The 26,617-nt window shown below is 44.9% G+C and overlaps 1 protein-coding gene across 3 annotated transcripts in view; it reads right to left on the bottom strand.

Moving 5' to 3' along the window:
* The window catches only part of unc5ca (unc-5 netrin receptor Ca), a 142,385-nt gene extending 127,610 nt beyond the window's left edge, over positions 1 to 14,775 (bottom strand). For 2 of the 3 annotated variants that reach the window (XM_018758355.2, XM_018758356.2), the window contains exon 1: positions 13,651 to 14,774. In XM_018758355.2, the coding sequence (XP_018613871.2) occupies positions 13,651 to 13,780 (130 nt within the window). In that variant the 5' untranslated portion in view covers positions 13,781 to 14,774. Of the gene's footprint in view, positions 1 to 13,650 lie in introns of all 3 variants that reach the window. The other variant, XM_029259376.1, reaches the window with a different exon arrangement.
* Positions 14,776 to 26,617: the final 11,842 nt, after the last annotated feature.

Below are 26,617 nucleotides of genomic sequence, written 5' to 3'. Positions count from 1 at the left end.
TTGCGCAGGTTTCTTCCAGATGCTCTGGTTTCCTCCCACAGTCCATAGATGCGTTTCAGGTGGACTGGTGACTCTGAATTGCCCTTAAAATGTTTGTATGCATGTGTTTCATTGTTCTGCTGTACAAACGGCTAAATGATTGCATATAGTCTGCTATGGTGTATCTAGGGTGGGAAGTTGCCTTAGGCAGTTAAAGACCATTTAACAATAAATTGTGTCTCACTTTGGAGAAGGATGCCTACTTAAGAAATAAATGCAAATATTAGAAGATTTAGGAGACAGTGGAAGGGCAAATAAATGTTTCTTTAAGCAGTCCGACGAGGCCCAAAGTTTAGGGACGACTCCAAAGTGAAAAAGAAAGAACACGTGGAAGAGGGCCGATGAGGTAGGAGAGAGCAGGAGCGACAAGGGGTTAAAGAAGGTTACAGCTCACTGGGTGTCATTTACACCGAACAACCGGTCCCCGTGCAGCGCACGACATCCAGGTCTCCTGACAGGAACAAATGTGGGCGGCTGGGCACATTCCGCCGTATGGGACTCGGGACTCAGGGCGGGCCGAACTCGAACCCGGAGATCAGCTTACCCTCGAGCCTCAGAAACTCTTAGGTTCTGTTTTTCCTGAGAAGCTAATTTGTTTCCTGAAGCGCCTGTCATATTTTACGCTACACGGCTCGGCGTATCACCTTTCAGGTGGGGACTTTCAGCCTGCCCTCCGAGAGGCCGGAGGTGAGGCCGCCTGGGTCGGAAAGGGAAACTGGAGTTGTAAGCGAAAGCTGCCGCGTTTGTTTTCGCCAAGAACAAAAGTGTTCCTTTGTGCTCCCCTCTCCATCCAACCTGGGTGCTGGGACGACATCTTTCCAGATGAAGCCATCTTCAGAGGTCATGAAAGGTATGTTGAGAAGTGGCTGCAGATATATCTCTGACAGAGATTAATGGACCCGATGACAAATGGAATTGTTTGTGCTTTTTAATGCGGACGGTCATGTTTCCATGTGATCCTGTGGCACAGCAGTGAAATATATTCCATTCACTGCACTGCAGCTTCTTTGAGGGGCAACAACACGGAGAACTTTCTCAGAGAGCAGATGATCCATGGTAAACAAGGCCTGAAAGAACCCTAACCCTGCTACTCTATGGCAAAAATACGTTCAATTCTCACAGTTGTTCCTATATTTATACACTTCCCAGTGAAAAAAAAAACAATACACACCTGCTTTCCCATTTTCCCTCCAAAACCTCAGCCCGTTTTAATTGAAAAGTCATTTCGTTGATAAAGAGGCCTGTTGTCAGGTTGGCTGTGACAAACAGACAGATAAATGCGTCTACAGTTCGGTTTATATTTACCATCTGTTAAACTACATCTGTCATCTTCCTCATTCGTCAGCCCAAAACGCAGTGCAGTGTTTTTTTTTTCTTTCCCTGTGGCCTTAAAACGACAAACAACTGTCAGCGTAATTCTATAGAGTAAGAAGGCGATAACAGCTTTGGAAGACCTAGCCAAGGACCTGAAAAGGGAGGGAGAAATCATTAACGCGGCCCACAGCTTCTACCCCGATTAAACCTCGTTGTTCTCGCTAACAACTCTAAACATTTACACGATTCCTTAACTAGGACAGGGTAGAGGGCGATCAGCTGCTGTTTCTTTGTGTTTTTCCTGTTATTTTGTGGCAGGACTGAACTTCAGCAATGCAGCTTCTCCTCCTCGTAAGCTGAGCTGCAGGGCAGGAAGAAAAATGAGATGACCTTCTCAAGACTGCAACCCCTCCTCTACCTCTGCCGCCCTTCATCACATGTGCAAGAAGACGATGAGGTCCCCTTCGTCTCACGGATGCTGGCTTGGCGCCGCCTCTCGAGTAAGGCACCTGTGGGCGAGCACGCGTCACCCTGCGACCCTGTAAAGCTACATTTCGGTCAACCAGAAATGAGCACCACATGGCGAGGCTCCCCTCCCCCGTGAGTGGGAGTAAACGGTCTCGCTCCAGCTAACGTGTTAGAAGTGGCCATCTTCTGTTGACAACGGTCTTTTTGTTAAACACAGCAATATAAACAGGCCCATTCTGATGCTAACATTTTCCATCTGTTGACACAGAAGGCAACGTAAACAGAGGGATGACAAACACAAATAGCATCCACCACTACCTCCAGGAAGTACACTCAGGCTTGGTTTGCTGAGCACCACGCATGGCCCACAGCGGCACAATGAATGCAGCCCACTGTAAACACCACACTTAGAGACACAAAGGGAATTCTGGGTGAACCGTCTTTCCGTACACTTCCAATTTTCCACAGGATATCTCCTTAAGGGTTTCCTCAAAGACTGACCTCCAAGGGAAAGCCATGAATCTCAACTACGGCAGTTTAACAGCTACCATGTCAGTGTATTTCTTCTTTGCGCAAGGTGACTAACAGGGTTTCCTCATAAGGCTGAAAGTCAGCTGACTGAACGTTTGAATGTAAAAGGATTCCCCAACGTTGTTACCATATTGACCTAACGTAGGATATTCTTGTGTAAGTCCAGTGACAGATCAACATTGTGTCAGTAGTCAACGTTGAGTCAAACCACTGCCGGTTTATGAGAATAGGTGCCGTTCCTATCTGTGCTGTTGTCATTACAGGACTGTGGCTGGAGAGGACAGTCCTACGAAAGGTCGAGTGAGTTCCATTCCAAGGCCCAGAGATCAGCCTGAAATGGCTAACAAGAAACTCCAAGATGCCTGCTTGGGTTTCATTTGCACTGAGCACCACTTCCAGCTGTAGTGGAAGGAGCTTGCAAGTGCTGAGTTACCCCTCATAGATGAGCCTGGAGGCATGGTGGGAAAGCCTCGAAGACTGCATGCAAACTTGGACAGAGCTTGAGGGAAGACACAGCAGTTGGTCTAGTGGTTAAGGAGCTAGACCAGGTTCAAATCCCAGCAGGGATATGCTTACGTGTTCATTTACCATAATTGGGGAAAAAAGCAAACCTGTACCTTGTTTTGGACAAAAGTATCTCGCAAGCAATAATGTAATTAAGGTAGATATACCACAAATTCATACAAAGATACAGCAAAATCACAGAGGAGCACTAAAGCAATGAATACATGAAAGCTGACATCATATGTTCTCATACTGATTTTATAGAAAAACCAGACGACTTTATTTGGGAATTTTATCATCACATATGTTCAGTTACATGCCAGCGAAGCATCACTATTTACCTTTATGAAATTCTCACAGGAACTCCAGCAATGGAAGGTGGTGCCACAAGTATCAAAGCTCCTTCTCTATGCACTGGCAGCGATGGGGAGATCGATGCTCTGCCTGCCCCGGACGGCACAGGTCTTGGCTAAGACTAGACGCGAAAGAAAACTGTCTGCCTGAGCAAAACCCCCATTCTATTTGTCTCCCACTAGAGGACTGACGCCCCCCCCCCCCCCCCCTCCCCCCTTCAGCCACCTGATTCATACACCAGGGGGAAGAATCGATGGCACAGAATTACAAACTAATAGTGGAAGTAAAACATAGGCTGCAATTAGCATTTCTTTAATCACAGGTGAAATACCAGCATTGAAAATCAATATTGAGAGGCACCCTGACACGTTCTCTATGAAGCACTTCCAGGAAATCTGCTAGCAGATTAAATGTCCACTCAGGAGCTACTCAAAATAGAGCCGAAATAGGGGACAAAATGATATGAAACAGACTGATTTCCTGCAATGCGCTCATGGTAGCCACGCGGCTCTATCTGGGACCCTTCGGTTTTCCTCGAGTGTGTATCTCATGCAGCCCAAACACGGAAAATCCAAGGCTTGGACAAACGTCTCCGAGGCAAGCACTGACTTCTGAAACTGAGCTGCGAGCCCTTAGCTTCTTAAAGGTCACATTTAAACCCCCCCCCCCCCCCCGAGCTGACAAATCCATGGACATGTACCCATTCCCAAAAGACCGTGTCTCCTTTCCTTGCTTTTTTCTTTGGCTTTCAGCATATTTATTTGGTGGAAATGTATTGTTTCCCATGGGTGACCGTGGTGCAGATGTTGCATTATGTGCTGAGGACTCTGTTCCGCTCATGCTTCCTCCTGCCTGTGTCTCCGCTATCACGGCATTGTACTGTAAGCTGCTCTGGAGAAGAGCATCTGCAGAATGAATGGAAATGCAAATGGGACGCCGACAAGCGCCTTGTCCATTCTACTGAGAATGTGACGGCGCAAAGCAACTGCACGAGACGGTCCTCTTCTTCACATTGCGACCCGATCCTCTGAGATTAAAGCTCAGTCCCTGTCTCGCCACGCAACCCTAGTGACCCCAGACCCCTTCACGGTGAATGAGAGCACGGGAGTGATACCCAGCACAGCAAATCCACAAGGTTCTGGCCCACGTTCAGCACTGCCTTCCTAGGTATAGTCTTACGAAGAAGTGCTTCAACAGCCAATGTCATTTCGACGAATAGACACGTGAATAAAAAAAAAAAAAAAAAAAAAAACCTCAAAGTATGGCCTCATCCTCGCTTGGTCTCTCTTTCATTGTCTTCGCCTCCAAACTCCCACTTCAAGACAAGGCAGCGAAACTCGGCACCACCTAGGTGGCGGGAGGGTCCGTGGCTCCCAGCCTACCCGTGCAACAGAACCTCCCCGAAACACACCTAATTACAGCCAAGAGTGTGTGTGTGTGTGTGCGTGTGTGTGTGTGTGTGTGTGTGTGTGTGTGTGTGTGTGTGTGTGTGTGAGAGATCGATTCCTCTTCCACTTTGCTTTCCAGTGAAGGACTGCAGCGAGGCCTAACACACAGAACCACACACATCCAGTGTGTACCTGCCAGGAAAAAGTCCTCAAGCGCGCCCTGTAAAGTTCAAGGGCGCACCGCTGTCTGTGAATTGCTTTCCTCTGCTGTTTTAGGTGTGAAGACGTCTCGAAGAAAGAGGTGGTGGGGGGGTGACGAACAGGAGACAGGAAATGGACTATGTTGTTCGGGAAGCCAGCTTGACGGTAATTACTTTTCCACGCGGTGGAATTACCTTGTGATAACCCTGTCTCTCTGTGACCCTGTCTGTGTTCAGCACAACTTCTCCTCCCATGACAAAAAGACACGCTTTTTGCTTGTTTTTTCTTCTCCGCAACCTTCCTTTATCGGGAGAGTCAGAGGGCGGCACCGGCGCTAAAAGTGCCTAAAATTCTGCTCATACTTCGCGACCGCAAGGAGAAAAAACCCGAAGAGGGAGAGAGACAAACTGGACGGCTGTGAGGAACGTTTGATGTAGAGCTGAATGGAGAGTTTGGTAAATGGAACCTCAGCCCCCATCAGTAAGGGTGCAGGACAACGGACATGCTCTAAAATTATTTTATTTGTACCGCTACGGAGACGATTTTATTTGAAGCAACTCGTGCAATATGCCAACTTATGAATTTGCTCGGCCGGATGTTTACGGGACGCTATCAGGGTCAAGATCCCCCCCGATCGAGGACGGGAACAACACCGGTATTTGGACCCGTGACCCGTTTGGTCCGTCCACTGCCTGCCTCCCATTTGCTCTGCATAAAGTGGTTAATGACCACTCTGGGTGCTCGTGATCAGGTTAGGAATTTTGCCATGGATGCGCCTCGGTACAGGGAGGCCACGGTTGAGGTCATGATTGCGTTTCTGGGTGCCTGCCATCTCTGCACGATGGCATTTCAGCGTGGGCTGAAAGAAGGACATTTTATTTGCTGCATTTTGCACATTATATTGAAAATATATACCTGCACACCCTTAGGGCACTCATCCACAAATAAAAGTACATCACCGAACACACAGACGAGCACACACAGACACGCACACACACAGATGAACGCCGCCGCGACGCAATCCTTCCCTGTGAACGTGTCTCTACCTGGCTCCTCATATCTGCCACCGGTGACGGAAAGGAAAACAAAGGCTGCTCCCTAACGTCCTCCGAATTTTTTCCCCCGCTTTCCGTGCGTGTGATTTTCGGCCACGGAAGTAGAACCGAGGCACCTTTCTCTGCAGGATGTCGCCGAGCGGGTGATCCGTCCTGCTGACAGCCAGGCCAGACCCTCTCCTGCAGGAATGCTGCTGAAGTGTCGGTACTTGTGTCGGGCTCTGCTAATGGACCGCTAATAGCACTGGAGGCTACGCGGCCAAGCTCCCCCTTTAGTTAAGAGAGTGACAGTCCGTGATTAATTACGGCTCCCCTCTTCACAACGCATGGCAAATACGCCGCAGCCAAGATGGAGGGGAGGGCGGTTGCAGGGGAGTTGGGGGGTAGTCATTATTCTACTTTTTTCTGCACCGCTGCCACAGCGAACACCGGAGAACACAACAATACCTTTTTTTTTTTTTTTAAAACTCTTGCACCCAGACACAACGGAAACCGTAAAGTCGAAGAGGGGCGAGAAGACCCGGGCGAAACCGCTCCTTCACAGTCATTAGTGTCTAAAAATAGAGTGTCGCGATGCGAGAAGATGCAGAAACAGTCATATGGTTGACACCAAAAAGGCGGGAAAATGTAGGGGAGTCAAAATGGAAATTGTGCTTAGGCGCACTCTTTGGATCCATTTGACGTCTGTCTCTGCCTCACGGTGCCTTATTTCTCCCGTAAGCTCCTGTGCTCTGGAGTAACTTGCATGATGTCACCTCTTTCTCGGTGAATACGGGTTTTTTATAAGGGCAGCTCGGCCTCGAGCTTTCTCCTGTCTCCACAATGTTCCCATTGTGTGCCCCAACGCCCACATGGGGGGACCGCGTCAGTGGGGTGGAACCGCTTCGGGTCTCCACCGGGACTCGCCGCGGCCCTATGAGATAAAAATTTACAGTAGTCTCCACAGCAGTAATGTTCTCACATTTTTAAAAGCTTTCTGGCCAAAGTAAGGTTGACTATGTGGACTTGGCAGCGGTACCAAATAAATAAAATGGGGAGAAAGAGAGAAGCGTGATGGAGGGAGTTGAAGGGAAAGCCCAAGGTTGGCTTCTGCTCGTGGACACCGTAAGCTCAGGAGGAAACGGTGACTTCATTACAGATCGCTATGGTCCCAGCACATCTGCAAAAGCTTCGATTTGTCTTTGCATGGCCTCGCGGTGTGTGCCGCTCAGGCCTGAGCAGCAACCGTATGTCTGCAAGGACATACAACGGAATTGACTCAGTTCTACTCTGTCGAGGAGAATCTGCAAGGACATCTGCTGCGTTTGACTCAAACCTGCGCGGCCGCAGAGGGCCTGCAAGGACGCACGGCGCGTTCTTCTCGATCCCGCTCCAACGCAGAGCGTTGGCAAGGACATACAGCATGCCTTTGTCTGCCCTGAAGAAGAATGAATGTCAAATTTAAGGCAGTTCACCTTCCCATGCTCCTCAGTGGCATTTATGTGACTGTAGGGAGCGCGTCGTGGACAATAAACACGCTAGAAACAAAAGGCCTCTGCCCCTCTCCACCACATTATCCCCCTCCGTTGTGGAATTACAAATCCAAAGAGACAGACAGCACTCTGCGGCCGTCACCTCCAGCATGCAGCCCATCTGCCGGCACTCTCCTTCCCCCAAGGGACCCAGTAAATGGGACGACAAGGCCTGCCATGGGCCCTACATTGTCCAAGGTTCAGCAGGTTAAAAACTCCCTCCTCCCCCGACTCCTTGTTTTCCCCCAGGCTAGTTCACCAGCATGGCCTGCTGGGGCTCCAGACGGCACAAGCTCCTGCCGCTGAGAATTCTGGGTCATGGTTTGGCCTGTTTCCTGTGGCCTGGAGCCAGTCTTTTCCCAGTCTCTGTCAGAAGATGGGGTTGCACTAAAGCACACTGCCAGAGGTACCACAGGCAAGGGTTGAGAGTGCTGCAAATGTCCTCTACTGGTGGTGGTGTAACCCCCGCCGTGGCCAATACCCGGTCCGCAGGGTTTGTTTTTCTCATCTCATAAAACTCAACTTCCCACCAAAACGCTGGAGGCTGATCAACGAGCCTTTCCCCAAGTCTTGAAAGATGTAGAGCCTTCGCTATGATTTGCTGCAGCTAAGCTGTGAGGAAACTACAAAGCTCACCACCTCTCTATGCTTTGACAGTTTGATTTCCAAGGCCACATCCGTATGGGCCAACACTGGCTGCGAAAGCTTAAAACGAGCACTATGGGAGATTCAAATGGTGACGCTGCCTTGGGTCATGGTGTCACAAGGAGATGGACTGCATGCGAGAAATCCAGAACAGTGGATCCAGAGCCAAAATGCAAGGTTCAGGCCCTCTGGCCAGTACGGATCAGAGATGAAGAGCACAGTTAGCAGGGCGGTGGGGAGCAGGCGTGGCTGAGTTACGGGCCCAGCGAAGCCCAGCACGCCACTGTGACCGCCTGACTCACCTCTATGCCGCTCCCTGCTCAATCAGCCCCGCAACAATAACTCCGCTGTTTAACCGAGGTTTAATTAAACGGAATAAATCTCCATGAGTGCAGCGAGGCTGAGAGAGAGCGATGGAGGGAGAGAGGGACAGAGGAGCGGGAACCTTAGGAGAGAGGAACCCCGAGAAAAAAAGGAGGGGGGGAGATAAAAACGAGGCAACGAACGAAGCGTGATTAAGGAATGAAAGGGAAAAACAAGTGCCTCTTTTCAGTACGTCAAAAACTTTAATTGCCCAAGGAGACATGTTACCTTGTGCTTGCTCTTGATTGATGCCGTAAACGGCGCATCTCATCAGCACCTGCCATCGGACTAATTCACGCAGCCACAGGGCACATTCTAGGGCAAATTGACTTCTTAATGAATGTCGAATGGCCTGGTTTGAGTCCCGATGCAGAGCAGATGTACATGTGCTGGACTGTGGAAAAGGAATTATAGCCCAATATTGCCCCCAACCAAGAGTGCACTACACCCAACTTTCTTCCTTCTTCTACTGGTTTGTTTTCTCTGTGGTTGTCATCCAGCTGCCTGAGCTCCTGCCATACTGTGTGCTGGCAGCCATGGCGTCACCCCCGGCTCCCTCCGCCCAACCCTTCCCTAGAAGCTAAACCCAGCAGACTGAAATGCTGTGAAAATCACCACGGTGGAAGGTTGGTAAAGACGTCCCTGGGCCTCCCGCTGACTCTGGGAACAGGAGACTCCTACTGTTCCCTCTCTCACATTTTCTCAGGGATGTGAGCTACCGAGTGACAGGCAGTCAACTGCTCCCCCCCCTGCGTTTCCCCCATTGGTGGCTATGAAACAATCCAGTTCCCGACTAGTTAAAACCATGCAAAACTCGGACCAGTTAAAAGCATACAGCCTGTGGCTGTTAAAGAGGATCTCACTCCAGAACGTTAACGTGGACACGGTCATGGTCAGTTAACAATCGGGGCAAATGCCCACCGGCATGGCGATCAGTGACCGTGTCCAGTTCAACTGAGATGGAGCCCTGCCGTCTCAGCACCATGTGCTCGCAGATGTCTGTCTTCATCTCAGTGTCTCGCAAGCCTGAGGCTAATCCCAGAAACATGAGCGCACGTACACAGTATTGGGCCAACATCGCAGATGACCACTGTGTTCCTGACATGATCGGAAAAATATCAAATCCAACAGATGGCAGACAATGAATGTTATGGGCTACGGAAATTCCTTGCAGCACTGGTCCATTTTTTATTTGAAATGAATTTCATTAATACTAAGATGCTGTTTCTCCATGCGCACATCAGAAACCAGCTTTGCAGTTTACAATTAGGTTAATGATATGTTCCAGCAGGACATTTCCATTCACTGAGAAACTACTTGCAGTTGCATTACCAAGTCAGCTTTTTCTCCACCTCCCACCAGAAATCAGAGATTGACAGAAGCACAGGAATGGGCCAAAGGAAGTGTGAGCTCTGGATGGAGTCATGGTAAAGGCCACCTGGGCCCTGTCTGAGGATCACACACAGCACTAGGAAGACCACAGGTCGGAATGGCAGGAGCCACCGCACTAAAGCGCCAATGTGTAGCTGCAATGCATTCTGGGAGCAAATGAACTGGGCCTTTGGGGTTCATTCACAACCAGCCAGGAGAAAGTTGCACCCCATCACTTCTTCTACCCAGTTTTGCTCGTTCGAACAGCAGCAGCTGATGATGCTGTACCAATCACAGACGAGACAGACCCACCGCCACCTTGCTCTTTAGGGACGCCCACCCTGTCAACGGATGTCAGCAAGCTCAGCTCTATAGCGCGCATTTGTTTGACACACAATCAGCTATTATTGAAAGTGGGATTAGCTAATGGGTTTTTAATAGGCTGAGGGGTTTCTTGCTGTCTTGCTCCAGCCTGTAGACGGCCGCCACTTACTCTAGAAATGCCTTTAAATAACATTCCTCTGATGGTGCCGTGCGTGGCTCCAGCTGTAATAACCAAAACCTCCACGAAGGACACCATAAACAACAAGGCCCAGCTAGAACCACACACAACTCCCTTTAGTTGCGTGTTCAATGCAACAAATTCTTAGCGCATTCAACGTTTACTGAAAAATTAAGCAGAGCGGCTTCTTAAAATTCATCAAACACATTTTAAGGCAGTGACAGATTCAGTATGCATGGAAACACACACCCAATATGTGCTTTGTATGTCGACTGCATAAGGAACCAACTACTACAAAACTGGAAAAAACTGGTCTTGAAAGTGGTACAAATTAAAAGAGGAAACTCAGTGGCGCCTGAGCTGTGGTGTAATTCTCTATTTGACGTCCAGACCTTTGAGAAAATCACCAGTACCCAAGCAAACGCTGGTGAAACTGAGCTCTGGCTCAACACCATTCACACAACACACCTTTTCGCTCCCTCACTCACAAAAAAGAATTAAATATTTTCAACAGCAGCTGCTATTCCCCTCTCTGACCTGTGACTCTCCCACCATCTCTGTTTCATATCCATCTTTGTACACAACAAAGAATGTGACGCACAAAGACGTTCTTTAACCCTGAGTGCGGGACCAAGTATAAAGGCTTTGGTGTTTCGTAAAAGGACACATAATAATAATAATAATTACAAGAAGAAGAATGAAAAGCAGAAGCCTGTATTTTATATATAACATCATGATATTAAAAATAATAATGTAGCTAAAGCAGCACAAAATGCTCATCCAAATAGCCTGTAATTAGACTAGCTCATTTCAGTGAAATTTGAGTTAATGGCAACTTTGAGAACCGTACGTAAAGCTTTTTTGTTGTTTGTTTCTCAGCCAAGTGCTGTTTTTATATAAGTTTTCAAAAAACTAATTTAATGTGTAATGGCTGCCTTTCTAGCTCACAGCAATAGGTTCACAATAATAATGAAACAAGACCAACACAAATCAAACTTTTTCCCCGCAACCCAAAACCCTGTACAGGAAACAATGAATAGCATAAAAATAAAATATTATAAATACTGTAGTTTACAAAACAACATTTCTGGCCCTGCTTTCATTGATATATAAAAATATTGTCATTATTCTCACTTCAAAAAACCTTTTATTGCTGTGTGGAATATTAAACACTGCTGTACCCCTTCAAGTGTCTAAACCATTTCTCCCAGCATGGAAGCAGTTATAAAATACTACATGGTGATAAAATATGACACTGAACTTGAAGTAAAAAAAAAATAAAAAATCAGAAACGCATTCTAATTCACTTTTAAGGACCAATTTTGCCATTTTAATAACACATATTAACATATATTAGTAACATCAAAAGACTCAAATGTGTAAAGGAAGTAAAAAGAAGGGAAGCTCATTTAAGAGCGGAGTCAGAAAAAACACACTCTATATTTTAATACATCTATATTTTGACATATGTATAGTGGCAGTTGTCATGACTAAGCCATTACTTTAACTTTTCCTCCCTCAGATTTCAGTACACAAAGCAGGGATAAAAAGTGGAGCAGGAACAAGAAGACAAATATGATATTTTGCCTAATGATTAAGCGTCAACAGAAGGACAAAAATTATTTAAGCACTCGGGCTGTGTTGTGATCGGTTAATCTCAAATATATCATCAATAACCACGTTTAAAAATTAAAAAAAAAAAAAAATACTCCATATAATTTGAATCACAGTGTACAAAACAACCACGTTTCCTCATAAAGCTATCAACATTCCGCAATAAAGCATGAATAGGTGAGAGAAAACGGATTTAGGGTTTCGGCGCCCCAAAAAAAAGGTGTTTTAAAGCTGAGCAGAAAAAAGAGCAACTGACTGTCGGTGCGGCGCAGACCGACGCGCTTCCAGTGAAGTTTGCGCTCGGAGCCCAGCGGAACGGCCCGCGCTGCACTGGGCTGGTAAAACTGCGTAAAACACGTTAAAACGGGGGGAGGTGGCCCGTCCGCGATGACTTACGCATGTCATAATTCTAGGAAAAGTTTTTTCATTAACTTTATGTATCACATGACAAAAAAAAAAAAAAAAAAAAACCTGCTCCGAACACGAATTACAACTGAACGGCCATGAAATTAATTATAACGATAACTGTATCATCATGTCATTAATATCGGTGGCATTAACAAAAATATGAAATAATGACTAAAATCGAGTAAAAGCAAACACCTTTTGTCAATATCTTTTGAACAACACCAATAATGCACGTAACAGGAGCGTTAATTATTTTCTTTTTTATTCCTGTAATTACGCTCATCATGTCAACAGCAGAGGTTGCGGTTAGAAATAAGAGGAATATACTGTACGTGTCTCAATGTATATATATTATATTATTGTAAAATGTAATAATTACAATTTTAAGTCTTGAGGGAATGTGTAGGTCATTATGTGAGAAGTGGTCCATTAGTATTTACTCTTACATCAATAGTTTCCCCACGTACTGGGGGGTTGAACAGCGCACAAAACGTTTTAAAAGCCACCTTAATTCGTATAAAAATAGCCAGTGTCGTTTGACGCGCGATTTTTGCCGATAATCTAACTTTTAATTGGCTCGTACCATCTCTGGGGCTACATTGTAACAACTCCCTTGGCTTCTATATAATCAGACTTCGCTGTGACCACAGTCAGCGTGTCCGAAAAGCAGACATGAGATGAGTCGAAATCATCTGTAAATCCCTGGCTTTTTCTATCTATGTCGCAAAAGATGCAGTGACTAAACAGCTGTGGAGTTTGAAAGCCGCCGTCGCCGCCGCTTCTCTCTAGTCTCTCCACGCTGCGCCACGGAGGAGAAGCAGCGGAATACGAGGGAAACGGTCCTCCCTCCGCGATCGGAATATCGCATATTTCGCTTTTATTTCTGTCACACACATCCGCCGGGAGTCTGAGAAAACAATATAAGGAGGAGCATATTCTTGCGGATCCATGCAAAAGCGAACGAATTGAAACTGGAAATGACTACAAGGCGAACAGACTGCGATATTCTTCTTCAGATATAATACAAATATATGATCTTCATTATTTTCTCTATCGGGAATCTTATACATATGTGATGATAAACTTTTGCTCGCTAAATCAGTATGAGACCGAGTGATTATCATGCATTTCTGTGCGCTCTGCACACGGGCACATCGCAACTTTTGCCACTGAACAAAAAAACAAACCCCCCGACACTTTTCCAGAAAAACACAGCCCAAATCGCAGCCTGCCGTTCAACTCCACGGTATGCTATATAAACACACCGCGCGTTGCCAGGTGAGGCGCGCGCCCTAACTGACGAACGAAGCATCCCCACTTTTCACCCCCGCTCGTCCCGCGCGCGACTCGAGCGCGAGCGCCTCTTCGCGCTGCCGCCTTACCTTGCGCCACTGCGCCGCTCGCGAGGACCAGGAGGAGCGCGATCCCGGCGGCTCGGCACACGCGCGGCAGCAACCATCCCGCGAGTCCTATTCCAGCTTTCACGGGCCGTTCGCTTCTTCTTCTCCCCATCGCGTGACGAGCGGACGGCAAAAGTCCTCGACGCTGAATGACCGGTTGCGCTGTGGAGACGGAGCGGTGGCCGCAGCTGAACTGCTTCCCGGCGCCGGTGCTTCAGCGCAATTAAAAAAGGTGAGGGATGATGATGCTGGGGTGAAGCGGCGAAAGCGAGAAAATGGAAGAAAACAAAGAAAGAAAGAAAGAAAAGAAGAAATTCGACGGCAGGTCCAAGGGGTCCCAGGACCGGTGCCAAAGCCAGCTATGCAATGCTAGTTTGCGAAATCAAATGCCACCGCCCTCCAGCTCGCACGCGTCCAGCTCCGCGGCTCTGATGAGTGGGGAAAACACAGAACAACAACAAAAACAAAAAAAAAAAAAGGAAGAAGAAAAAGTAGACTCCCTTTATTGGTTTGCTTTATTTGGCAACGGGTGGAACACACTGCGGGGATGGCAGGTGGGCAACGTTACGCTCATGGTTTGCTCTTTCTAGCGATTCTCAAGTGTTGTCGTCCACGGCTCGTGGAGCGCCCTCAGCAGCCAGCGAGCGAGCGAGCGAGCGAGCGTCGCCCGTTGTACTGCGCGCGGAGGAGAGCGGCGCGCAATGCCCCCGTCCTCCGCGCGCTCCTCTGGCCAATCCACGTGCTACCCCCTCCTGCCCTCGCGCGACGGCGACGCTTCTGAAGACCCGGACTGGAAGGCGGGATCGGCGCTCGCCGCGGCCCCCCCCCCGCTTTAAACGGAAAACTAATAAAAAAAAAAAGGTGGAGAGAGCAGGTGAAATTCGAAATTCTGGATAGCAGCAGACACCATGAGCCAATCATACACTCACTTTTCCAGTTGCAGAGATTTTGAAACGTCCCCTTCGCGCACACAAAAAAAGAGAAAAGAAAATACAAACATCTGACGTCGGAATGCACGTTTTGCTTATTTCCAGCGATGCATTTTGACATTCCTTCACGATTTTAAGCCCGATTTCTCATTTTTCCCCACTATTATATACAATAGCCTATTAGCATTGCATCCTCCTGTCTTTTAGCATTAACAGTATTACACATTTCTACCCTCTAAGGGATATGATATTCAGTATGTTAAAGAAAGTGTGTTAGCGTTTGTGAGACATGGATGCAGTAATTACTCTTGTTTCAGGGCCATGATCATGGAGAACACATGGCTTTATCTGAGGCTGTATTTTCCAGAGAATTTAACAGAAGACCTTAAAACAGGTCATCAGGAGTACATTGCTGTTGCCTCAGTGATGTGCTGTGTTCTTACGCTTAATCTCAAGAAGCGACAGCCTGCAGGTGGTGTAATGGTTAAGAAACTGCACTTGTAACAGAAATAATTTTAGCTCTCCAGATACTTTGAAGGGAACTACTGCAGCTTCAGTAAACATCAAGCCGCATAAAGGGGGAAAGGAGACATTGTCCTTCCTCCAGGGAGAATCATTTATTGGAAACTGTATAGTTTATTATTTAATTCAGCCTCATTTGCATGAAGCTGTGGAAAGTTTTGCCAAGGTAGTGGTACAGGATTAACTAAAGGTGCCGTTCAGTTTTGGAGCAAGGGAGCAACGTTTAAATCCTAAAGGGAGTTGACTAGTCTTGACGTTGCTAGTTGGCAAGTTAATAGTAGGGGCAGCAGTAAGCATAGTGTGGCATGCTGTCTACTCACGGTAGGCAGAACAACATGTAGACACCAAGATACAGGTGAGGAATGCTGTGTTTATGTACAAATCAATACTCCAAGACCAGGGGGCACACTGGTGCAGCAGTTTGGCCAGGGCCTGCTGTGTGGTGGGTCTGGGGTTCAAGTCCTGCTGGGGGTGCCTTGCAGCGGACTGACGTCACATCCTGGGTGTGTTCCCTGCCCCCTGTGTTGCCGGGTTCGGCCCTGGTTCGCCGTAACCCCGGTTTCGGACAAGCGGCTGTAGACGTGTGTGCGTCTGCGCTCCAAGACAAATAAATATTAAGGTGGGATGGAGGGTCATGTCTGTTGATGGGGAAGATCTTAGCGTAGGTTCACACACTTGTTCCCAGGTCATGTCTCTCTCACTTTTGCTCTCTACCGCTGCCTGAGGATTTAAAAACAACAGGTTATTGGGAGCAGGTATACCAGTGTTCTGCCTCTCCCTTCCCATCCACCCCATGTCCAAACCATGCATGCCACACATAGTGATTACAGCTGTTGCCTTGTCACAAAAAGGTTTCCATTCCGAAACTCACACTTACCATAGTACCGTTGATTTAGCCACTTGCTAAGTACTGGTACCGTAAAAAAGTACAATTGCTGATCTAGCATTATAAGTTAGTTGCCTTGGACAAACATACCAAAATATAATTTCATTAACTGTAACTTCACAATAAAAACTATACTAGAAGCGAATGGTATTCTTTTATTACTTATACCATGTTCTTATACACCATAGTTTATACATGCAGTACTGGGCCAGAAATAAAATGCTCTCTTTGCACCAGAATTGAGTCTCTGGCTTCAGAACATATGCCACTGAAGCCAGTTAGCAGTAGTACCCGCTGTGTCCTATGATTTTAAATTCCTGGCAATGGTATAGTTCACACAGCATATGAAATTATACATGCAGATGTCTTGTGTAAGCCCTGTGCTTCACTTTAAGTGCTCTTCTACTTAGGCAAAGACCTCACCTCTCAAAGGAAATATATATCACTTTGTTGAACTCATCCCAGGTGAACTGACATTGAATTATATTGGTATTGCTACTTTAAGTGCACATTTTATATAAACTAATTTTAGTATCCTTAGCCATGACAAACAAGTTCTTTTAATGCTGGGGCAGAGCCGAATCAGGATTTGACGGTAATTTAAGAGCAGGCCAGTTGTCTTGACTCTGATCCATCTGGATTTTGGCACCTACCGTGGGTTTTGAAAACGCCATCCACAGATATTAGTGTACACTGCAGGTAAGAGTATTCACAAGCCCATGACGAAAGGACAGCACTCCTGCTTTATAAATGTATATCAGTCAGTTGCCATGGAAACAAGTGAAAGTGTTTATATCTGCCGTAAATGCCGGTCGCCGTGCATCAGTGGTTGAAGCCCTTGGCCGGCCAGGGTTGTAGTGGACACACAGAACAAAGACGGGCCGAACCAGCACACCAGCACAGGGTCACCCCTCAGATCGTCCAACCACAAGCAACTCCAGTGCACCGGAGCTGGTAACAGGCTTGCTATTTTTAAACTACTGGCAGAAAAAAAATTGAAAAGATGTGGCCTTATGATACTGTTTCTCTTAAAAGCAGCACCTAACAGGGGGAAAAAAACTGTCTGGTGAAGGACAAGCTGTAATGCGGATCACAGACATGGCTCATTGCAGAGAAAAGGTAATCTATAATTTCTGCTACATTTTTAGACTTTTTTTTTTTACTCTGATCCTCTTTTGCAAAGGACCCTAGTCCTGGTGTGCAAGTTTCACAGATGACCTTCAAACACCTAAGACCCCTGTCCTCGGCGAGAAGGCTGACTTAGTTCAGTTACAAAAATTGCTAAAGCAAGCCCACATATTCAATGAGCAGCCAGATGCGGGACTGGTTATGTGGAAACCAGTGTTCCAGAAGTGCAGCCCTTCCAGGGTGGTTTCTTCCTTCAGGTGAGCAGGAGAAAGGGCTTCATCACCTCTTTGCTTCACCATAAAGGTGACCAATCCTGCTGGATTGAAAGTCAGACCTTATGTAAGCACAACTACTAGGCATATTGATTCCCCCCAAATAATGTCAATGCATAATACGTCAATCCCCTGCGACTTAAGGCTACCTGCTCTGTTTTCAGTCTCAATTTGACTAGTGCAAATCAACACTTTTAGGTAGATGGAATGAAAAAAGCCATCGGCAGCATACAGTCCCACCCAGTGTTGCATCGATCCCCTGCAGTCTATGGAGACAGGTAGGGCATCCTACTGTTCCTGTAAATGTGTTATATAAAAAACTTGAAATAACTCTACTTACAAAACATCAGATGTAATGATTGAGAAAGAGTGTTTGTGCCTGAGGGTTGTAGGAGTAAAACCCAAGTATGACTCTCCTATCCTTGTGTAGTCTTTAACCTCAACTACATCATTAAAATGTCAGGCTTTATAAATGAGAAAATTGTGTTACTATATACCAGTTTCTTTTGATTAAAGAATTCACAGAGGCAAAAAATAATTTTAGCATGCCATGTAATTTTTTTTACCGAATGGGCTTTGATCTTCAGAACAATCAGAACGGGATCAGTTCAGAAGATGTGCAGTTTGGGGTCCTTGTTAAATTCATCTGGTCTCTGTGGGGGTGCTACCTGTTAGATCACATTTTTGTATGAAGCCCTGCCAGAAAGACATGTATTTCCACCTTCAGACACTTCACATTCAGACATTCTAACAAAGGAGAAGATACCTGGGCCTTCATTAGACTAATTAATTTGTGTGATCTGCGGTGTTATATGCTCATATGACATATAAAGCCTTTCATTCATTTCATGTAAAACCTACCACTAAATCAGTGCCCAGAAACATGCCATTATTGACATAAGTCTATGACAAATTCAGGGATATGTTCTATAAAGAAGCATCGGAGTTGTCATAAAAACATCAGAAATCATTAGCTCATTTTACAAATGTTCATCCGAAGGTACCCAAACTTATAGTTTGATTTGGTTGTTTGCTAATATTCAAGGTAGACAGCAGAGTTGCTGCAGAGTATCAGTAATGTAAAAGGTGGGTATTGTTGCAGCTGTAAAACTGCTGCAGTGACTGATGATGCCATTAGGGTGACTGCATTGAGCATGAGAGATTAGGGTTCGATTTCTGCCATGGACTGGCCACTCGAGATACTATGGTATCGTCTTGAGAAGCACATGGCAACGTATAAGCTAAGGGACATGCTTTTGGTAGCCCTCCCTCCTGCCATTGTGTTTAGGACAATGACCATGAAGAAGAGTAGGACTAAGGAGCCATTCATTACAACTGGGATTATCCAGTCTTAAGAGCAGGCAGTCCAACTGTTGCTTCCCCCACCCATCAGAGCTGAGTGTGTAGCGTAAGAAGACTAGCCAGGGCCTCTATTCGGGCAGAGTGAGCTCCTGTGTTTGGTTCACTGATCCCCTTTAGTGCTGTACTTCAAAGCCCCAGGGCTCGGCCCAAGCACGTTCTCGGTGCAGCCCATTCATTTGCACGCGTTTACTCACACAGGCACACACACTGGTGATTCATGTACATATGGGAATTTGAGTGAATGAACAGACCCGGTACACACACACACAAAAGAGTTAAATGACACATGTGAAACTTTGCTTGTAAACATACGATTTGAGAGAGACCCCAACATTGCGTAGCATGTATCGGCTCTGCCTCAAACTACTGTTCTGACATGCATCGCCTTTCCACTTTGAGCAATTTAATTTGGCACCAGTTTGATTTTGCTAATTATACATATAGTTTCTTGTTTTACTAGGGGAATTTTCTTGTGCATATGATTTTTTTCCGTAAACGGGGTCATGGTTTCCGAAAAATCATTTAAAATGTTTCAAGACAAAATATTGTGTTTGCTCTGACTGTGTGCTTCTCCGTCACATGAAGAAATATGACCTACTTTAAAGTTTGATGGAATTGAATTACATGGTTATGAAAGAAATTAAATCTTTTTTTTTTTTTTTTTTTTCCATTTAACATTCCTGTTCATTTTTGTCTGAGTAGCATTTCTCTCACTGACCTATTAATTTTTGAACAGCTGTTATCTTCGACATTGATACTAGGTATAAGCGCACACCACTATCATTCATAAGACTTATGTATTTTTAATTCAAATCCAATTCACTAATTATGAGGGTTTTCAAATTGGTTACCTGTGCTTAGATATTCATATGCTTTGCAGTTGCTCGACATTAATGAAAATGCCATATCAGTTTGTACCCATAGTGCTCAGGTAGAAGAATTTTCTTTGTTCTGACTTCATTGAAATTGGCCTCCATCAGTCAAATGACTGGTTAACATAAAACAGGACCAAGAAGAGTGGAGCAACTTTTTAGGATTTCATTTTTTGCTTGTATGTATGAGCTGTTTAGGGTGATTTTTCCAAACCATCAAAACTATATTTGAACCACAATCAAAAATGAAACCGTCATGACTTTTATAAAAGCAACAAGGCACCCTATGCCATACAGTTTCCATTTTACTTAGAATTCAAGAAAAGGTGCATTTGTCTTTATAGCTTTTTCACTGTTCTAATGGACCACATTAACGTTAAATTTGCATGTGCTCTAGTGGTTCAGGAACCTGCAGGTTTTAAGAGTAAGGCTACAAAGCATTTGAGAAACTTTACATTTATTCATTTAGCTGACACTTTTCTCCAAAGCAAGTTATAATGTTAAGGTTACAGTTATTACAGGCTAGTAATTTACTACATTTACTCACACACACACACACCATCTGAAACCGCTTTTCCCACGCGAGGAGCCGGAACCTAACCCGGCAGCACAGGGCATAAGGCTGGAAGGGGAGGGGACACACCCAGGACGGGACGCCAGTCCATCACAAGGCACCCCAAGCGGGACTCAAACCCCAGACCTACTGGAGAGCAGGACCCAGTCAAACCCATTGTGCCATCCTTACTACATTTACTGTAGAAAATATCTAATTGTGTATCTATGTGAATATTTGAAACACTAATGTCAGTTCCTTTGAATAAACACACACATGAAAAGTGTTAGACTGACTGAAAGGACTGGCAAACAATGATTACTCCCCTGAGTTCATGTTGTCGGAAGTGTATCCGTTTAAAGAACGGTATTGCTTGTTCACATACGCTAGCTGTGGACTCTCATTGGCATTTTTCCACATTTGTTTCAGCTCATAACATGTTACTTATTTAAAATGCACTTCAGAGTTTGGCTTCAGATACCTCTGGTTAAACCGTATGAAATAAAAATGCTGTAACAGCTGCTGGGTTCAATTTGTGTCAGTCTCCTGTGACTGTTTTGACTTTTAAAAGACTCGACAAACAAGCAAGAACTGGTGCTAACACAAAAAGAAAAGATCCCGTGTGTTTTTTGGATTAATTCATTACTAATTCATACACAATTCCAAATCCAATCACACTTAATTACATGCCCAGTCCCAGCTGTGAGCAATATTGATGTAATTAAATTATGGGTAGGCTGTGACTCCCCAGGAGTGTGAGAATGCAAGAATGTGTTTTGCGAATTGAAATGATAGACACGTTCAGCAAGTCACCTGATGTGAATGTTCGAGAGTAATGTGGCTTTTCTTCCTCTCCTACTAGCGGTCTTTGCGAGGGATGCTCATGCAGCAGCCAGCTACACCTCGGAACCATATTTTCATCAATCTGATCCACAGTTACATAACCTCCACTCAAAAAAAAACATCAAATTTTTTGACACTGGGGTCACACTCACTTTCCACTGCACATGGTCGATCACTCGAGACGGTGGCATGGCCTCCTGCAAATACCCAGCTTCCTAGAGGAACAAGGTAGCAGAGGTTATGGTGAGGTATTCACCTCATCAACACTGTCACAACATGTACACAGCCACTTGCTGAGTACATTCCCAGTCTATGCTCCTGCTTCCCAGTGTTTAAATATATCGTCGCATACTGGGGCATCACGTACTTATGCAGACTAAAATTTCTCTCGTGTTTGCATAACGCAAGTTCTTTGGATTATGCTGTGTCACCCTGCTGTAATTACAGTATATTAAATAGAGTTATGAAACCCATTCCAGTGCTTCATGCATCTACCTCTATGTATCTTCTGTTTATTGTTCCAGAGTTTTTAATTACCTTAGATAATTAAGCTGAAAAATTGACGTTCACCCTAATGGCCCCTGGTTTGTATTTTTTGTGTCTTTTACAAGTTACTTCATGTGTCACCATATCTCTCCAGTTGTTTGCCAAATAGCGTATATTCAGGAAAAGTATACAATGATAAGAAAAATCCAGAGAAATTGAGACTAAATTATTTTTCTAATAACTACAAATAATTGTTTTAAATTGGGGTTGGTTTAGGTCATGCCCAGGAAGTTTTTGCAGGTCACTTTAAGTTTGCTTAATTTTTCCTCCGCTTAGTTTTGTTGGATAGTATGATGTCAGAAAAGGATAGAATGTGCAACATCACATTAATGTACAGCATAAGCCAAAAGTTTGAGTACAAACAAAAGTTTTAGTAAAATAGTTTTAAAAAAGCAGAAAAGTAGGAATGTCTGTTTTTGCATGAGGCATTTCTTTAACAAGTTTGAGCAGGAAATGAGTCTCCATTTCTTCCCAGCTCTTCTGCTACAATTCCCTGAGATATAGAACATTTGTGGGTTGCTTTGATTTTACTCTTCTGTCTTGTTTGTCCCATACAGGTGTTGCCCAGGATGCCAAGATGTACTTACACTTTTCACTAATACCGTATGTGTTTTACTAATAACTTCTTGTTTAGCTCTGACACTTTTTGCAAAGTAACTTGTTGCATTTTACTTATTTATATAGCTGAGGATGTTAAAATTTAAGGTTATTAACTCTGTCAAGGATATTACATCGATGGAGAAGGGTGAGTCTGGAGTTGGAATCTGCCACCCAACTTCGTTGTCTAAAATCATTGTCACTTCATTGTAAAATCTCTTATTCTTGTGTATAGCTGGCCATAGTTGCCACAGACATTAATTCCTCACCATAACACCTTGTACATTTAGTGTGTTGAATTGCATGAGTGTCTCCCCTCAAGATGGCCAAGATTGCACTCAAATGCCCTTTTGTTTCTATAGGTGTCAGCAGGCCATTTTTTGTTGGATAGCTGACATTATTTGGAGGACCAGAATATTTCTGGCTGCCTAACACTGAACTGCTGCGTGTTTCTGGCTGTAGAGAGCAGAAATGCCTGCTAAGGAATTATGCTGTGAGAGGTGCTGGGATTAAACTCTGAAACTTGTGCTCCGCTGTGGATTCACAGCACAAGAAAAGAGCAGCCTTGCTTCTGTCTTACCAAGAAAACCCACATATCACCAGTTATTCAAATGTCTTCATCTTTAATACTTACGACCTGTTCCCGCATTCGATTCAGTTCCATCTCTAGTGTGTTTTGTGCAAAATAATGTATCTACTTTTTATGTTTGAGATCATAAAAAAGTGTCTGCTGTGTTTTTTGTGGAAATTAAGGCAAGAACATAACATTTTCAAAACCTTCCACTATACTTGCTGCTGAAATACAGTTATCATTAGGAACACAAAATGAAAGTGAAATGACTCCAGAAGAGGACAGTTTTAATGTTTCAAATGTAGTATGGCTTTTTAAATTTTTGAGAAGTTCTTGCTTTTAAGCTGAAATATTTTTTTAAAATGTGGTAATGAAAAAGTATCTTCTAAATTTAATTTAAAGTCTTAGCAGAAAGTTTAAAATTCTGTCACAGTGACAGTATAACTGGTCTAGCTGAGAAACATCTATAGTATGTAGTTTTGCAGTGTTATACTTTAATTCGCCCATCCATCTGTTAATACTAACAGCTTGTCTAAAACAGGGATAGTGGTGATCCACAGCCCATCCTGGATGCACATAGCATGAGACAGGTTACACCTTGGAAGGGATGCGAGTCTATTGTAGAGCAATCACATACATACACACACAGTAAAGTCAATTTGGAATCTCCAGTTCATCTGGAACACATGTCTGTGGAGGAAACCGGAGCTCCCAGAAGCAAACCGTGCAAACATGGGAAGAGCATGCAAATTCCACTCAGACTGAGCTACATTCAAACTCAAATCCCACCCACAGTCCATAAGCAACGAAGCACCAGCTCTACCCACCATGCAGCACCATGTCTTTGGCCTTGTGGGGGAAAACGTGCAAAAACACAGCGAGAGAATGGGAACTGTACACAGACTGAGCCAGGTTCAAATCCATGTCCAAGCCAACAGCCCAGGCGCTGTGAGGCACCAGTACACAGTAGAGACGTGCACTATGAAAGTTTTACGTAACTCCATTGACGTTGGGCTTCTGTAGAAGTGATTATCTGTATGGTATATGACCCTTGTCCAGCAGATTCTACGATAACTACAGCGCGTCTCACAAGCAGGAAGCATCTTGATGGCAGCGCACTGGTGATACACTGCACTATCTCTGCTGCCACCTTTTAGTTCATATGCTCAGGCACAGCACAGTTAAACTTCATCCCAAAGAGAGATCCTGACTGGATACTGCCCCCAAGGGTACTGTCAGTCTTAGGTGAAAGGTAAGGCAAGGTTAAGTCTGGTGGGATCTATAAATAATGATAAAAAGTCTTTAAAGTCAACGTAAAGAGGAATTGGAAGACGGGAACAGTCGGGAAGGAAGGAGACACCCAGCCTTTGAAGCTGCTGAGCACTTTCCCCCGGCTGGTTAAGCATGTTTTGAAGATTAGCTATGGGATTTAGAGTTAAGAAAGAGAGGTAGTAATAATAACATTCTCAGGAGCGCCCTGCTGAGTCGTAGGGGTGTGGGGGAGGGGGGGTGCTCACAGCGCACCATTGTCCTCTTCTCCAATTGGAAGGAAAATACAGAGCTGAGACAGGAAACAATGCACACGTCATCCACTCAGCGACCCACGTTTCGAACAGGCACGTACACACACACACCTACACAGTTAGAAGCCATAGCATAACACAGATTTCTATTACATTTAGAGACATGCAGACATACAATGTGGATATTTAAGGCTCACATGTGCACTTAAGTCTGTTCTCATTGGTTTATGTACAAATTATATAAACACGGTATATGAAGGCACACTATATAGGCATAAATCATATTTAATATGACTGAAATGAGGTGCATAGAAATGTGGGAATATTTTCAGCGTTTTCAAATCACTTGTCGCTCTGGATTTCAGCAATCTATCTGGTCTTTCTCCGTGAAGGCTAGATTTAATACTAACAAATTGATTAAAACAAGAATTAGCGGTGTGGAAAATGACAGAATTCTTCTCGAAAAGCAAGCAAAACATCAGTGTCCTTCACATTCCATAATGAGAATACTTTTTTCATGTGGAAAAATGTAATTAAAAAATGCCTGGTTTCTGCAGAAACATGAAGAACAAAGATAATACATTGCCACGGGGGTGATGAGAACTCACTGGAAATCTGTACCTTTGTTTTAAACAATGCTTTGACTGTAATGACAGCACAAGGCGGAAAGAGATGAGAGAGGATTTTACCAGGCCTGCGCTGCTGAGAGAACCATGGCTTGATCGTAACTATGTAGTTGGCCACTAGTGAAATTGGTCGCCAATGTAATTGCTCATTGAACGTGTCAAGGAATGCTTTAAATGATTTAAGTTAATTTGCTGTGAGCGTTCTCTCATGACAATAAATGCTGCTGGCAGTCCTTACTGTAGCAATGCGTCAAAGAACTCATTTGTGAGAGATGAGGAAACACAGATAATAAAACAGTGCTCCGGTGAATAAAGACCACAGATCCTGCTGGCGCTTGAAACAGCTGATAATTTAGGGGTTAGTGCAGTTGCCTTTGAATCCAAGAGCTGCAGGTTCAAATCTCACCTTCTGCTGTAATACCCTTGAGCAAAGAACTTGACTCAAAGTTGCTCCAGTACAAAGAATTTATCCCATTGTGTAAATGGGTAAATAACTGTGGGTAGCTTAACAGTGTAAATTGCTTTGGAAAAAAAGCATCAGTTAAATTAATCAGTGTAATTAACACAGGGATTATTTACATTTATTTACTTAGGAGACACTTTTGTCCAAAGCGACTTCCAATGAACTCTATGTAGCGTTATCAGCCCACACACCTTATTCACCGCAGTGACTTACACTGCTAGATATACTACTTACACTGGGTCACTCATCCATATTTAAGGCGACAAACATCTAACATGAGGGTTGCTGGCTCAAATCCTTGGAGGGGTAACACCTACGACCAGCCAAAATACACAGTGAAGTGTTTTGTCTGAAAAGTGATGCAAGCAACATAACTGAATAATAGCAAGGGCTGTTTAGTCCCTTGGCATCCACTAGATCAAGGGGTTAACATGGTCAGTAGCCTTGAATTTCCTTTGTCTTCCTCTTTACTGTTAGCACTGCTCTGCAGAGGGATACACATCCACTCTGGTACCACCGTTGCCCTTCGGGTTGTCAGAGCACCACAGTTGACCGAAAACCTTTAAGGCCACAACACCTAAACCCACCGGTCAGGGGACCAGGAATCTTTGCCAGCTTTGTGTAGCTGTTGCCTGGCAAACCGGAACTGTTGCTTTCCTTGGCAGAAATAAGGCTTTTGTGCAAAGGAGGCCATGGGGAACCTGCTGAGGAGCACCTTGCTGATCATGGAATAGAGCAAATCAACAAATAAAGGAAGGAGAGAGGGGGAGAAAAGCCATGACAAGACTGTTTTGTTAGCGTCAGCTTCGCTGGGTTTGCTTCGACAGGTTTGCATTAAAGTGACAGTCCACCGCCAACGTGCACAGCCAGCCCTTTCAGGCTTCCCGAATCATACGCGCCGGCAGCTCTACGAGCCTGATCAAAAGACACGTCTTCCTTTGCACAACTTCACATATGTTTATTTAGCTGGAGCATGCGTGGCGGCTTCTGCAGACATGCTTCTTTCCTTACCTGGAGTAACGGCAGGTTTGGCAGGAGGCCTCTGATCAGTCGGTGGACACCAAAAGCTCCAGCTAAAGCTGCTTCACCGATCACGACACAGTCAGTATTTACCACACATTCAACATCATTGCTGTTTTGTTGCTTAGCCGGCACTTTCATCCAGAGTGTCAAAATTTATGCAGTTACTCACCAACGCAGAATGATTAGGTTACTCTACAGTACTACAGCAGGGTGCCTCCTGTAACTGAAATCAG

This window comes from Scleropages formosus, chromosome 17, assembly GCF_900964775.1.
Source record: "Scleropages formosus chromosome 17, fSclFor1.1, whole genome shotgun sequence".
Taxonomy (NCBI): domain Eukaryota; kingdom Metazoa; phylum Chordata; class Actinopteri; order Osteoglossiformes; family Osteoglossidae; genus Scleropages; species Scleropages formosus.
Note: the sequence above shows the minus strand (reverse complement) of the source record. Positions and strands in the feature narration are given on the sequence as shown.